The 16,434-nt window shown below is 37.0% G+C and overlaps 1 protein-coding gene across 1 annotated transcript in view; it reads left to right on the top strand.

Annotated features, from left to right (window-relative positions):
• Positions 1-16,434, top strand: part of itfg1 (integrin alpha FG-GAP repeat containing 1) — a 98,909-nt gene that overhangs the window by 52,374 nt on the left and 30,101 nt on the right. Inside the window, exons 11-12 of the mRNA XM_077622911.1 lie at positions 10,713-10,869; positions 13,552-13,660. Of these exons, the coding sequence (XP_077479037.1) occupies positions 10,713-10,869; positions 13,552-13,660 (266 nt within the window). The remainder of the gene's footprint in view (positions 1-10,712; positions 10,870-13,551; positions 13,661-16,434) is intronic.

Below are 16,434 nucleotides of genomic sequence, written 5' to 3'. Positions count from 1 at the left end.
GTATTGGGGCTGAGCAAAAGTACAAAGGCGCACACCAGAGAGCAATTATCTCAGACATTATTTTATTTTTGTACTTTTTCTTGTCAGAGACGCTCCGCGGGGAAAAAGTCTGTGGCTCCCTCAACGACTCACCCATTTAGCATTGAAAAGTAAATGTCTTTTTCGTTACGCTTTCGGGGCTAATAACATAATTACAGTGGGTTCAGTATGTGGCATTTTCGGATCCGTTTATCCTCACTTGGGTCGTGGGGGGTGCTGGAGGCTATCCCAGCCGTCTATGGGCACCAGGATCGGACCCACGACCCCAGAACTGTGAGCCCGAACGCTCTAACCACTCAGTCACCGGACCCCGACAATGAGACTAAATTTAAAAAAAAATCACTTTACTCAACATATATATTTTTTTAATTTAAAAAAAAAAGGGATTTTATTTAGCAAAAACCCCAAAAAATATTTTTTACTCAACACATTTTTTATTTTATTAAAATCTGAAAATAAATAAATAGGGCTTTTAAGGATGTGCGTATGTAGCCAATGGTAAAATGAAAGATTTGATGTAAATGTATTTAAATTTTAGGATTATCTAGGAATTGTATAAAAAAATTATTTAGCAAAACCCCCCCAAAATAATTTTTACTCAACATATATATATATTTTTCAATTAAAATAAAAAAAATAAAAAAATGGGATTTTAGGGATGTGCGTATGTAGCTAATGGTAATATGAAAGACTATGTAAATGTATTTAAATTGTAGGATTATCTAGGAATTGTATTAAAAAAATATTTAGCAAAACCCTCCCCCCAAAAATTTTTTACTCAACATATTTGTTTTATTTTATTAAAATCTAAAAATAAATAAATTGGGCTTTTAAGGATGTGCGTATTTAGCTAATGGTGAAATGAAAGACTTCATGTAAATGTATTTAAATTGTAGGTTTATCTAGGAATTGTATAAAAAATAAAAAATACATATTTAGCAAAACCCCCCCAAAAAATAATTTTTACTCAACATATATATATTTTTTAAATTAAAATTAAAAAAATGGGATTTTAGGGATGTGCGTATGTAGCTAATAGTAATATGAAAGACTTCATGTAAATGTATTTAAATTGTAGGATTATCTAGGAATTGTATAAAAAACATTTATTTAGCAAAATCCCCCCAAAAAATATCATTTTTACAAAAGCCAATATTGTTATTTTGTATAAAATCTACCCTAATAGCTTTTCTGCAGCAAGTGAAGTGGAGGCAATTTTAGCTCTGTTTCAAAAATGACTTTCATCTCCATTGATGAAATCAGTTCATAATGTTACTATGGTTACGCCCACAAGGAGAACAAAAAAATATGTGCGTTTGTGTGTTTGTGCTTGCCCGTATAAGTATGTTTTTAATTTACAAAAACACTTGACAGTGGAGTCAAGGTCCAACTGGCACTCCGTGTTTCACCCACGGCCATCAGAAAATGTGCTCCATTCTTCTCTCGACATGTTATTTAAGTGCTTTTAAACGGGACTGCTGAATTAAGTTGAAGAAATCATTAAGTTCCATTTTTAGTTGGAATGCTAGCCGAGATCAGTCTTTCCTTCCCCAAGGCCAAACAATCACAAGTCCACCAATACGACATTTCTTATATAAAAGTGCAAAATGATTTTTTTTTCCACACAACGTCCTAACATTTTCATCTAAGGCATGTTTAACCAGCATTTAACTTGCTAAATGATTGACCATTTGAAAGGTCGCTTTGACGATCCTGTTTCCATACGTTACTAAATATTAGGGATGTACCGATCAAATATTTTTGCACCCGATTTCGAGTCGCCCGATTTGGAGAAACTGCCGATACCGAGTCCCGATTCGATACTCAGGAAATGTATTAAGTAGGACAAAAAAAATAGGACTTGTCTTTTGTCCACCCACCCAATTTGAATGGAGCGATTGCAATATTATAAACACAAAAGTGTGATTTCAACTAAGCAAAAAAAAAACATAAATCCCTTTTTCTAGTCGTGCATCATCAAAACTAGCTGGCAAACTAATTGTTTAAATAAACCTATACAGGAAATACACTTGGTCACCCAATGCCATAAAATAGTTCTTATAATAATATACTTATTTTAGCTTATTTTTTACTGTCTGTTTAAATGGTGTCAAAATCTGTAAATCTCAATTTTTTTGCACTATATTTATGGATCATTTTGCTATCTTAACTCATTAACTGCCTTAGCAAAAAAAAAAAACATAAATCCCTTTTTTTAGTCATGCATCACCAAATTTAGGTGGCAAACACATTTTTTAAATAGACCTAAAAAGGAAATACACTTGGTCACCCAACGCCATAAATTAGTTATTATAGTAATATACTTATTTTAGCTTATTTTTTTACTCGGTCTGTTTCAATGGTGTCAAAATAATCTGTATATGTCAATTTTTTTGCAGTTTACTTATGGATAATTTTACTACCTTGACTCATTAACTGCCTTAGCCAAAAAAAAAACATAAATCCCTTTTTTTAGTCATGCATCACCAAAATTAGGTGGCAAACAAATTGTTTAAATAAACCTAAAAAGGAAATACACTTGGCAGCCAACGCCATAAATTCTTTATTATAGTAATATACTTATTTCTAGCTTTTTTTTTTTACTTTGTCTTTTTCAATGGTGTCAAAATAGTCCATTTTATTGCAGTATACTTATGGATCATATTACTATCTTAACTCATTAACTGCCATAGCAAAAAAAATGTAATAACCCGATCCCGGATTCCAATGAGGCGATTGTGCCTGATAAATTCCTATTCAATTTCTGATTGGGTACGCCCCAAAAATAACAAGAACCGGCCTTTTTTTCACAGTGATTGAGTTCAAAACTGGGTTAGAAGTACCGTATTTTCACGACTATAAGGCGCACCGCATTATAAGGCGCACCCTCAATGAATGACACATTTTAATTTTTTTCCCATATATAAAGCACACTGCATTCATTATAAGGCGCCCTGTGTATTTTGGAGAAAATGTAAGACTTTTAAGTGCGCCTTATAGTCGTGAAAATACGGTAGTCCTTATTAGAAATGTGACATTCCCAACAATTGTTCTTGACTAAATTTAGTGGCCACTACTCATGGCAATGAGTCAGAATGGGAGCACTTGGGAGAAATGATAGGCTTTGTGCTTAGTCTTTTAATACTCTTGCCACAAATCATCATTAGGAAAACAGCAGAGCCAGGAATGAGAAGGGAAAACTTAGAAGGCACACCTCCTCTTCTACGGTAAAAGCGGAGTGGGTCATACACACTCTTCCGGTTGTCGGCGGACCCCCGCGGACCCCTCCATCCACTTTACGCTCGGCTTTCGTTCCGACTCGCGGGCCGGGAGGGGCGAGCGTTGCGTTGCGCTGCGAGCGTCGGATGCGGAATAAAAAATAGGTCCGCCCGGCATTCAAAACAGAGATGGGGGGTCGGGTCTAAATGTCATTCGCCCCCCTCGCCAAGCGGCGACGGCTATTTTGGGAATGCGAAATGAGGTCGCAGATGGAAAAGGGCTGCCACGGTGCAAGCGCTACTTAAGCACCTGACGTCAAGCAAGGTGTTCGTTTGAATAGAATTCTTGGAATTTGACCCAAATTGCTGCTCTCAAAGGAAAGTTGCTGACTTGATCAACACGAATTGAGTTGAATTAATGAATTGAATTGAGTTGAATTGAATTGAATTGAGTTGAATGTAGTAGAATTGGAATTGGGAAATGGAATTGGGAATCGGGAATCTGGAATTGGAATCGGGAATGGGAATCGGGAATGGGAATCGGGAATGGGAATCGGGAATGGGAATCGGGAATGGGAATCGGGAATGGGAATCGGGAATGGGAATCGGGAATGGGAATCGGGAATGGGAATCGGGAATGGGAATCGGGAATGGGAATCGGGAATGGGAATCGGGAATGGGAATCGGGAATGGGAATCGGGAATGGGAATCGGGAATGGGAATCGGGAATGGGAATGGGAATCGGGAATGGGAATCGGGAATGGGAATCGGGAATTGGCAATTGGATTTGGAATGGGGAACTGGGAATCAGGAATTGGAATTGAATTGAATGCTTTTATTTTCATTAAACAGGTATAATGAGATATAAATAACAAACCAACAAATGAATAATAACCATAAATATCAATGATGAGTAATGAATATATAGTCAACAACATAAATAAGTAGGGAAGTGCACAAATAACAACAACAAACTATCAAAAAAAAGTCAATAAATAAATAATCAATAAATAAGTCACCAACATAATAAATAAGTAGTAGTCAACATATTTCTAGTTTAGATTTTAGCGCCTATTTTAAATGCCAGTGTTCAGTACACCCTCTCCAAAAATATATATATATATATTTTTTTTTATAATCACAGATTACACAACTAAAGCATATTTTTGAATAGTAATATCCAATCCCAACATGTAAAAAAAGTACATTTTTGTTTATTGGATAACTTGTAACAACTAAAATGTCCCACTCTGATAACCGCCAGATCCGAAATCACTTTTACAATCGACATTACACGCCCCAAAAAGTATTTGTGTGTGTGCACGTATCACTCTGTGTGAGTCTGATTGGTCGTTTATCCCAATGCAACTCCAACAAGCAGTTGCCAAAAGCTTAACAGGCTGTTGCTAGGCGATGCCATTTCAAATCGATCCCTCTCTGGATGTCAGCACTCTTGTCTCCTGTTTTGTTTGTTTTTGTTTTGGTGGTGGGGGGGGGGGTCCTTCTTTCCCATCTTTTTCCTTTCGATGTCCGCCTGGTTAATCAAATCCTACATTTCTTCTTCTTAAATCAATGGCCTACAAAAGAGAAGTAAATGTATCCGTACTACAAAATCACACACAGAAAGCCATTCCCTATGTTTGGACACATGTAATCCAGTGGTTTTTTTTATTTTGGTGGAGTAGCTCGATCATGACGGTAACCGGGACCTCTCGCGCGGTGTTTTGGCTGCGACGAATCCGTTAATCCCGCCGATGCGGCGGCGTGTCGACAGCGCACCGCGCTCGACTAATCGTGGCCATATAAAAGGATCACCGTTTGGGATTATGTCGGATAATCCCGCTTTTTGCAAGACGACCCCACGCTTTTTGGGATTCCGACAGAGAATGCACATTAAGTTGTTTTCGGTCTACGCTGTAAACTCCCGTGTCGTTTACACTATCTTCTACGGGGGGTCTAGGCAATGTCTCATTCACGGACGTTTTCAGTTTTGAAAAAGTTTTTCATTTTTTTTGGAAGTAGGAAATTATTTTTTGAACGTCTTTTCATTTGCCGCCATTGGCGTTAATAGCAGCTAATTTACAGCTAATATTTTTTAGAATATTTTAAACTTTGAATTCATTTTCTCCCTTTTCAAGACAGGTTTACAGTAATCCCTCGAATATCGCGGTTAATGTCGACCAAACATGGCCGCGATAATTGAAAAATTGCGAAGTTGGGTTACGCCTATTATAACTTCAGTGCTGAGTCCTAGTAGCAAAAGTGGCTTCCGTTTAGGAGTTTCAGCGTGGATTTTTACATTTTTATAAACTTAACAAATTAAATAATTATAAATTATTCAGTGATGAGTCTTAATAGCAAAAGGTGGCTTCCGTTTCGGAATTTCATCGGGATTATAACATTTTTATGACTTTAAAAAAAATCAGTTTTGAGTCTTAGTGGCAAAAATGGCTTCCGTTTACAAGTTTCATCGTGGATTTTCACATTTTAAGAACTTTCCCAAAAAAAACCTTTGAAATATATATATATATATATATATATATATATATATATATATATATATATATATATATATGTTGTCATATATATGTGTTGTAATATTGTCATTTATTTTGATCCCAATTCATAAAAATGTGAAAATCCACGATGAAGCCACTTATGCTACTAGGATTTAGCACTGAATATATATATATATATATATATATATATTCAGTGCGATTCAGTAAAAAAAACTCTTCAGTGTTCTATGTCCTAGTAGCAAAAGTGGCTTCATCATGGATTTTCACATTTTTATGAATAAAAAAAAAATTTGAAAATTCTTCGGTTCCGAGTCCGAGTTGAAAATATAGCTTCCGTTTTCAAGTTTCATCGTGGATTTTCAAATTTGAATGAACTTTAAAAAATAATAATAATAATAAATTCTTCAGTGCTGAGTCCTAGTAGCAAAAGTGGCTTCCGTTTTACGAGTTTCATCGTGGATTTTCACATTTTTATGAATTAAAAAAATAAAAATCTTCAGTGCTATGTCCTAGAAGCATAAGTGGCTTCAACCTGGATTTTCATATTTTTATGAATTTAAAATAAAAATTCTTCATTTCTGAGTCCAAGTAGCAAAAGTAGCTTCCGTTTTCGAGTTTCATCGTGGATTTTCAAATTTTTATGAATTTAAAAAATAATAATAATTCTTCAGTCCTGAGTCCCAGTAGCAAAAGTAGCTTCTGTTTTAGAGTTTCATTGTGGATTTTGAAAATGTTATGAATTTTAAAAAGTGGCCTCCGCGTGGATTTTCAAATTTTTATGAACTTAAAAAAAAAAATCTTCAATGCTGAGTCCTAGTAGCAAAAGTGGCTTCATCGTTGATTTTCACATTTTTATGAACTGTAAAAAATAAAAAAAATCTTCAGTCGTAGTAGCAAAAGTGGCTTCCGCGTGGATTTTCACATTTTATGAACTTGAAAAGGTTAATGTACTCGTTCCCGAGCACGGGTTGCCAGATCATAGTTTAGCATGCGCCCGTCGTGCCCCGGTGGCGCTGTCTCGGCGTGATCATCTGGCCCAACTCCCGCCGGCCGGCCGCCCCCTCCAAGGACCAATTAAATGGAGAGAGAGAGAGAGAAGCACCGGTAACGGAGACAAACTCTCTGCGGACACAGTTGATGCCGTAATAGACGTGCCAAATGTACGCTTGCACACACAATATCCAAACGTGATATCCAACTTGAAAACGCCTCATTGTTTCACTCTTAAAGAGCCGCAATCATGCACTCAAGATTGGCACTTATTTTTAGTAAAAACATGCCTGCAGAGGAAGAATGACTGCAAAATGACTCGTTAGGGATTTGGGGGGTGTTTTGGTGGGTTTTTGCCGAGTTTAGAGAACATTAGGAATTTAAAAAATGAATGGTTGCTGGCCGTTGATGCCGTGTTGTAATATTGTCATTTATTTTGATCCCAAACGGCGATATGATTTAACATTTTGATTTAGCGATTGAAAATGGCATTTTTTTTGTGCGCGGGTGATACTTCTTGCAACATTTTCATGATTAACGGCATCCATATTTTGTGATATTTTGACATTTTCATGATTAACGGCATCTATATTTTGTGATATTTCGGCATACTGAATTGTAAATGAATGGGAAAGTGTGCACGTGTGTGTGTGTGTGTGTGTGTGTGTGTGTGTGTGTGTGTGTGTGTGAATGTGTGTGTGTGTGAGTGTGTGTGTGTGTGAGTGTGTGTGTGTGTGAGTGTGTGTGAGTGTGTGTGAGTGTGTGTGTGTGAGTGTGTGTGAGTGTGTGTGAGTGTGTGTGTGTGAGTGTGTGTGAGTGTGTGTGAGTGTGTGTGAGTGTGTGTGAGTGTGTGTGTGTGTGAGTGTGTGTGTGTGTGTGAGTGTGTGTGTGTGAGTGTGTGTGAGTGTGTGTGAGTGTGTGTGAGTGTGTGTGAGTGTGTGTGAGTGTGTGTGAGTGTGTGTGAGTGTGTGTGAGTGTGTGTGAGTGTGTGTGAGTGTGTGTGAGTGTGTGTGAGTGTGTGTGAGTGTGTGTGAGTGTGTGTGAGTGTGTGTGAGTGTGTGTGAGTGTGTGTGAGTGTGTGTGAGTGTGAGTGTTTGTGTGAGTGTTTGTGTGAGTGTTTGTGTGAGTGTGTGAGTGTGTGCGCGCGCACGTGTGTGTGCGCGCGCACGTGTGTGTGCGCGCGCACGTGTGTGTGCGCGCACGTGTGTGTGTGTGTGCGCACGTGTGCGTGTTTTCAACAATGAACGACATATTTGAGACCCCTGCCGTCGCGCATACCAATGGTGGCGTTGTTTATAAAAGGGTGTCTTGGATACAAATGATGCTACTGCGTGTGTATCAGTGTATCAAATACACACAAATACACACAAACTGTGTGTGCGCGAATGTGCGTGTGTGTGAGATCTCCACCTCTTGACTTTGAGTTCACCTCCACTTCTGCAGTGCTGAGAGGGATTCTTTTGAAGGCCAGCAGTCCCTTGAAGGACACACAAACGCACAGAATGGTGGAAGGGATTCAAATAGCTTTGAAAATTCACTCTCACACACACACACACACACACACACACACACACACACACACACACACACCCAACTGTAATCCTAATGAGGAAGCCATGCAGCACACAGCAAATGCGTATGGATTAAACGGCAACACACATGCTCTCTACCTTACACATTCGATCTATATCTGTGCATAATCACAGCGGTTAAATCCAGCTCAAGCCCCGCCCATTCCGCCGTGACCCCCACGTAAGAAGAATTTGCTTGGCCGAGCGCGTCTGGCGGCAAACTTGACATTTGACTCGACCCGAACTTCTGATTGTTTGATTTAATCAGTGCGCCGGGAGAATGACTTGAGTGCTTTAAGAACCAATTGCATTTTTCCACGTGCTTGTCAATTTACATGATTTTTTTAAAGAACAATCTGGTCATTTGAATTTCAAATTGCTCAAATCAATTGCTCAAAATCTTCTTCTTCATCCCATGTTAATTTATCCAAACGTTAAAAAAATGGAAAGTGACCATCTCATATCATTAGATTACATTACATTACATTGCATTAGATTAGATTAGATTAGATTACATTAGATTAGATTACATTAGATCAGATTACATTAGATTAGATTACATTAGATTAGATTACATTAGATCAGATTACATTACATTAGATTAGATTAGATTAGATTACATTAGATCAGATTACATTACATTAGATTAGATTACATTAGATTAGATTACATTAGATTAGATTACATTAGATTAGATTACATTAGATTAGATTACTTTACATTAGATTACATTAGATTACATTACTGTTGGTGTATTAATGTGTATTTATAATAAACCTATCAATTACATTAGATTACATTAGATTAGATTACATTACATTAGATTACATTACATTAGATTACATTACATTAGATTACATTACATTAGATTACATTACATTAGATTACATTACATTAGATTACATTAGATTACATTACATTAGATTACATTACATTAGATTACAGTACATTATATTACATTACATTATATTACATTACAATAGATTACATTACAATAGATTACATTACATTAGATTACATTACATTATAATACATCACATTACATTAGATTACATTACATTATAATACATCACATTACATTAGATTACATTACATTAGATTACATTAGATTACATTACATTAGATTACATTAATGGATTGTTGAGTGAGAAACGATTTATGCGTAGGTCACACTTGACATTTCTTAAATTTCTGCACAAATTGCTCTAAACTAATTTAAATTTAATTTAATAAATATGATCTGCTCTCTCTTACCAGTGCAAAAACTAAAATAAAAAGTTAGTCTGAAGCCCCGCTTAGTTTTCTCTCCAAGGTTGTCTGTACTTCATTAAAAAACAGTAAGGATGGTCAGCTCTTTAGCATGAATAATTGCCTACTTAGGCTCCTAATTATCTCCAAACAATTAAAGTCATCTGTTTAAAACATTACGGCCATTAATCGAGCTGGTCTGCACTTTGAAAATAGATTTCTCTACTCAACTACAGTCCGATACTTTACATTTTTTTGCTCCTAACGTACAATGACTGTGCCTTTCAGTCTTTAAATGGGTTAGCTTAGCATAGTAGCATAGCTGTTGTTTATTTCTCGAGTTTTTTTCAAAGCGCAAAGATGGTTATCGTCCTCTAAAACTGCGAATTATTCCACATTTCATCCCAGAAAAATATTCCCAGACTGAAAGACACCGTCAGCCAAAGCGAGTCGTCGTCTCCAAACCTTTCAACGTGATGTTCTATTTTTAACGTGTTGTGCTCTTTTCGTGCGTTATTCCCACGGAGGAAGAATTTCAAAGTCCCCGGAGAATTGACGTCAAATGGCGACCGAAAGAAATCCATATTTTTTGCAGTGAAGACTAAACAGGAATAACAAAAAAAATGACTCCAAATGACATTTGTTTTCGCTTTCGCGAACAACCATGAAATTCCCGTCGTTGATCTTCCCTCTAAAGCAGGGGTAGGGAACCTATGGCTCGGGAGCCACATGTGGCTCTTTGGATGGGTGCATCTGGCTCTTTGCTAACCTGTGAGCTAAAATATGGAAATCGCTGGTGACAGAAATGAGATATTACATCTAGAACTGCTTTAATCTTCATTTTTATTGCAGTAGACTCTTCTAGAATGCATCCTCTCATTGATTAGCAACAGCATAAGAATCTTTTAAAAAATATTCAGTTTTTTCCCCTTTAAAAGTGGTGAAATTACAAAAAAAAATTGAAAAGGCACTTGTTTACATGTATGTATTTTGACTTTTAAATTCATAGTATGGCTCACAAGGAATAACATTGGAAAATAGGAATTGTTTGTGGCTCTCTTCGTCAAAAAGGTTCCCGACCCCTGCTCTAAAGCGTCATTGACGTGATCTTGCGTTGTCGTTCCCAGTGCTCAGCAGGCCTTCCTATTGGAGAACATCCCTTGCTCCAGCTCCACTCCGTCCTGCCAGAGCGTGGGCCGGATGTTCCGCATCCACTGGGAACAGTCGGACCTGGGGGCCATTCCCAACGCCACCATGGCCACCTTCTTTGACATCTACGAAGACGTGAGTAGAAGATCACATTTTTTTAATTACGTTTTTTTGTAGAACTGATCGCGTCTTCCACATTTCGGCACTAATCCCTTTTCACTATACAGTAATCCCTCGAATATTGCGGTTAATGTAGACCAGAAATGGCCGCCATCATCGAAAAATTGGGAAGTTGGGTCAACCCAATTAAAAAGTAATAATAATACACTGGTACCTCGAGATAGGAGCTTAATTCGTTCCGGGACTGAGCTCGTATGTCGATTTACTCGTAAGTCAAATGAACGTTTCCCATAGAAATGAACTGAAAACTAATTAATTCGTTCCAACTCTCTGGAAAAAAACGCCCAAAACAGGATATTGTATTGGATTTTTTTGTTCTAATTCGCCATCTATTAACAAAGTAACAAATAGCTAGTGATTTAATTGTACTAAAATGTTTTAGTACTAAAATTTGCCTTTTTTTGCACGGCAACGCGCTCGTAACATAACATAAACACATTAATTGGTTCCAACCCTCTGAAAAAACACCAAAAATAGGATTTTGGATTGGAAAAACATTTTTATTTGTTCTAATTCGCCATCTATTAATAAAGTAACAAATAACTAGTGGTTTAATTGAACAAAAATGTATTTTTTTATAGTACTAAAATTAGACGGATTTTTTTGCATGGCAACGTGCTCGTAACATAACGTAAACAAATTGAAATGAACTTGGATTACGATGCAGACACACTCAAAAATAAGTTGAATCTAACCTTACGCTAAACTTAATTCTAATTTTTGTTTGACATTTTGATACCTTTCTTCTCCCGGGTTGGCTCTATTGGCTCCGCCTCCACCCTGACTTTCAGATGCAACCTATCAAGGGTTGTTTGCTTTTGTCTTCCCTTCAAAATATTCCAAAAATGATGCACACAAATGTCCTCACAATAGAATAACGCACGACCACATGCCAATGAGAAGTAGTATATACTCCTCTCATATTAGCGAACAAGCTCCGCCATTCGCACTGACTAACAAGAAAAAAAAATGAAAAAATGCAACGCTCCGCCCAGTGCTCGTAAAGACATTACACAATAAATGCAATATTTCCATTTGTACGTTTCTTTATCGCTTAATAAAGGGAATTGCAATCACCAATCAGGTAAGCAATTGGCTGAGATCGACAGGCATGCAAATGAGTTAACAAGCAACCTCAAAATTACCCCCAACCCAACAGGAATTCACCAACTGTCTTATTGAAGAATTTGACGACAGATGGGGAATAAATAAGAAGAAGAAATCCAGAATATGTGCTTCCCTCCTACAGCAGAAAAGTGGATTACGTTTTAAGCTTTTTCCACAACTCGTCAACAAAAATGACTTTCTTGCCCGGCCTCAAATTAATACTTGAGCTGCGTACGGGTTTGTCTTTTCTGCTTTTGCCCGTGTGTTTGTGTGTGTGTGAGTGTGTGTGTGTCCGTCCGTTCTTAGCGGAAGTGTGTGTGTTAGTGGTTTTCTTCGGGTGTGCGTGTCTTCGTTTAGGGCATCGCAACTGCAGTTTCAACTCCACGAGGCGACTTCCAAGCCAGCTGTTGTTTGTCGAATACGAGACAACCATTTCTTGTCATTGTGCTCGCGGGCTACACACATACACACACACACACACACACACAAACACACACTTCATTCCAGCTCTGCATAATTATGCTTTTTATCAGTTTCATGATTACTGTTCATTTTCTAAGTAAGGGCAGGAAATTGGAAGAATATGTCCTCACTTGAGAAATTAATTGTAGATGCATTTATGGGATTTAAAGAGTTTATTCTAATTTTTTATTGTTTTTTTTTTCATTCCTGGAAAACTCAGAACAAATGTGGAGCAGTTTGAATTTTCCCAGAGAAACGACAAAGATGATTAAAAAGAGGGCGGACTGATTTTTGGCTCCTGATCTGAGATTAACAAAATATGTCAGTTAATCTCCATGATCAGATATGACATATTTTATCGCCCAAACTTGGTAGAGGATGCAAATTTTACGGCGGTTTGGCAGATGGCCAAATGTGCTTAAAAAAGCACTTTAATTCCAGTTGGTTGGCTTTAAACTAACAATTAAAGTAGGGAATGCATTTTATTAGCTTTTGCTAGCTTAATGCTAATGTACAATGTAATGCACACTCCCACGCTTATGGAAATTAGCATCAAATCCCCCCTATTAATAGGACAAGTGGCTATTTTTGGTCTTTTAAAATAAAATAAAATTATAACCTCTTATAAATAAACCTGTCTTCCACATTCACAAAATTTGGTGGTCTACCTGACCTGAAATTAATTAAACTATTTTTTTTGTATTCATAAAGGTTATAAATAAATACATTTACAATGGAATAAAATGTTTTTTTTTAAATACACCCCCAATAAAACCCTAAAATTGTATTTTTCCATTTTATTTCACCCGTCACAGATACAGACGCCCATTTCATTTCAACTGGGACGGCTGACATGTTTCCGTGCCATTGACGTTGGTAGACGTCCAATCCATTTTGACAGGGAGGCTTGGCAGCCAATTAGTATTCACACGCACAGAAACATTTTCATAGCTTTTAAAACTACCAGTTACAATGGAAAAAAATTTGGGGGGGGGGGTAATTTTTTGGGGGGGTTGCACCGCCCAGGGTTGCCAAATTCAGCCGTCCAATGGAATGTTTACTGTGCAGGGCATACTGGACATGCTGGTGGTGAACCAAGTGGAGGGCAAACGAGAGCTGCTCATCCACGCCTTGAAGAACAATTTTGAAGCCGACGCCTACTTTGTGAAAGTCATGGGTAAGTCGCTTCCTAGCAAAAAAAAAATCATCCGTCCTTTAAAAGTGTTATTGAGGAAATTCGCACTGCTATTTGAATATTTTTCATCATTTCATTTTTTTTTTTTTTTACTCCCCATTCAATTAGATAGAATAATTTAACTGTAGGAACTGGTGGAGCGAGTGGTAAGCGCGTCGGTCTCGCAGCTCTGGGGTCGTGGGTTCAAATCCAGGTTCACGTCCACCTGTGTGGAGTTTGCATGTTCAACCCAGGCCTGCGTGGATTTCCTCCGGGTACTCCGGTTTCCTCCCACATTCCAAAAACATGCATGCTAGGCTGATTGGACACTCTAAATTGCCCCTGCTATTACTGTGACTGGTTGTTTGTCTCCTCGTTCCCTGCGATTGGCCGGCCACCGATTCAGGGTGTCCCCCGCCTCTGGCCCGAAGACCGCTGGGATTGGCTCTAGCACCCCCGCAACCCTAATGAGGATAAAGCGGTTGAGAAAATGAGATGTGTTGGGAAGTGAAGGAACTATCTATCCCCCACCCTCGCTTCAATGTGCAATGAGCAGATGGCGTTGACTATTATTTAGCGTCTGTAATTTCCATTCCCAGCCCCGGAGCTCCTTAACGCTCCAGTCCTCCCTCGTGTGAGCCGAGGAAGAGGCTACGCTCCGGGGTGCGTTGGGGGGTGCGTTGGGGGCCGCTTAGGTTTGATTTCGCTTGCATCCAAATCGCATTTATTGGTTCAAGCTTTTTTAGAAATGTCAACAGCAGCCAAATATGCTCTCACGTCATGATTATTCTTGGAGGGATATTCAAATGTTATTGTGCGGCATTGAATTGAGTTGAATTAAATTATTTTATTGTCATTATACAAGTATTAGATTAGATTGGATAACTTTATTCATCCCGTATTCGGGAAATTTCACTGTCACAGTAGCAAGAGGGTGAGAATACAGACACAGAAAAAGACATTTTTGACATAAATAGATAGGTAAGACGTAAGTTAATAAGCGTGTTGCTGAAATGAAATATATATATATATATACACACATATATACATATACAAACATACATATATATACACACACACATATATATACATATACAAACATACATATATATATATATATATACACACATATATACACATATATACATATACAAACATACATATATATATATATATACACACATATATACATATACAAACATACATATATATACACACACATATATACATATACAAACATATATATATATATACACACACACATATATATACACATACATATACAAACATACATATATATACACACACATATATACATATACAAACATACATATATATATATATATATACACATATATACATATACAAACATACATATATATACACACACACATATATACACATACATATACATACGGATACATATATATACACATATATATATATATATATATATACATATATACACATGTATACATACGGTTGGTCTTAACATTTCTTTTGTTAAAGAGTATAAAGTAAAATTATATATATAAATATATATAAAAATAAGTAAAGGAAAAATAAAATTATAATAAGATTTAAAGCTTCTGCACAAAGTGCACAAATAACAACAACAAACAAACCAACAGATCAATAATCAATATAGAATCATAATAAATAAGTCATCAAAAAAAGTAATAAATAAGTACTCAACATAATAAATAAGTAGTCAACATAAATAAGTGGGAAAACTCAGATAATATTCACAGTTCTTCAATTCACGCCATTTTTTTGACAGCCTTATTCCAAATTTTGACAAACAAGTTTTTCCCCTTCAACATTCCACAAACAATTCTAATAATATAATAATAATAATTTCCTCTTTTTTTGCAATTCCTTTCACCTGTAACACAATAAAATATGTCCAAAGTGAAGCATGGCGAAAATACATTTTTGGGATGAGCCCTATCTCAAAGAAATAATCTTTCCGATCCATTTATGTCAGATGACATTATCCGGTTTGGGCCGGATAAAAAAAAAGCCTGCCATTTTTAAACGATCTTCCTGAAGCTTACAAATGTTATCACGTGTCAAATCAAAAACTTTACTGATTTGATAGCAGACTTTTTCCTCGTTAAAAGTTGCATGAACACAAAATCCTCCTCCCATTTTGTTGTATTTATTTCCCTTTCTTTTTACAAAACCTCGATAATCATCAGATATATTAATCACGTGACGATATCTTTTACACGCGCTTTGAACGTGACATCCAACGATGAAAACAAATCAGTTTCTAGCCTATTTTTTTTTCTTTTTATCCCTCCGTAGCATCGAGACGGTTTCTTTTCAAGTCATATTTTTGCTACCTGGCAACGTGAGGAGAGCGATAAACAGTCCCGCAAAAGGAAAGAAGGAAGCTTCGTGGTTTCGGTGGGGGGAGGAAAGAGCCATGCTCGCTGTAATCTGTCACTCCGCGTTGCTCATTAGTCGGAAAAGAGCATGGTTCCTCCTTTTTTGTTCTGCGGCACAGTTGCTGAACAGTTGTTCACTTGTCTTTTGGGAGGGCTGTGTGTGTATGTTTGTGTATATGTGTGTCTATCTATGTGTGTGTGTGTGCTAGCAAGAACTCACACACATCATCAGGTCATGGCTGAAAACTGTGTATGTATGTATATGTATATTTATGTATAGTGATACCTCGAGATACGAGCTTAATTTGTTCCGGGACTGAGCTGGTATGTCGATTTACTCATAACTCAAATGAACGTTTCTCATAGGAATGAACTAAAAACAAA

This window comes from Stigmatopora argus, chromosome 2 (genome assembly GCF_051989625.1).
Source record: "Stigmatopora argus isolate UIUO_Sarg chromosome 2, RoL_Sarg_1.0, whole genome shotgun sequence".
Lineage (NCBI taxonomy): Eukaryota > Metazoa > Chordata > Actinopteri > Syngnathiformes > Syngnathidae > Stigmatopora > Stigmatopora argus.
Note: the sequence above shows the minus strand (reverse complement) of the source record. Positions and strands in the feature narration are given on the sequence as shown.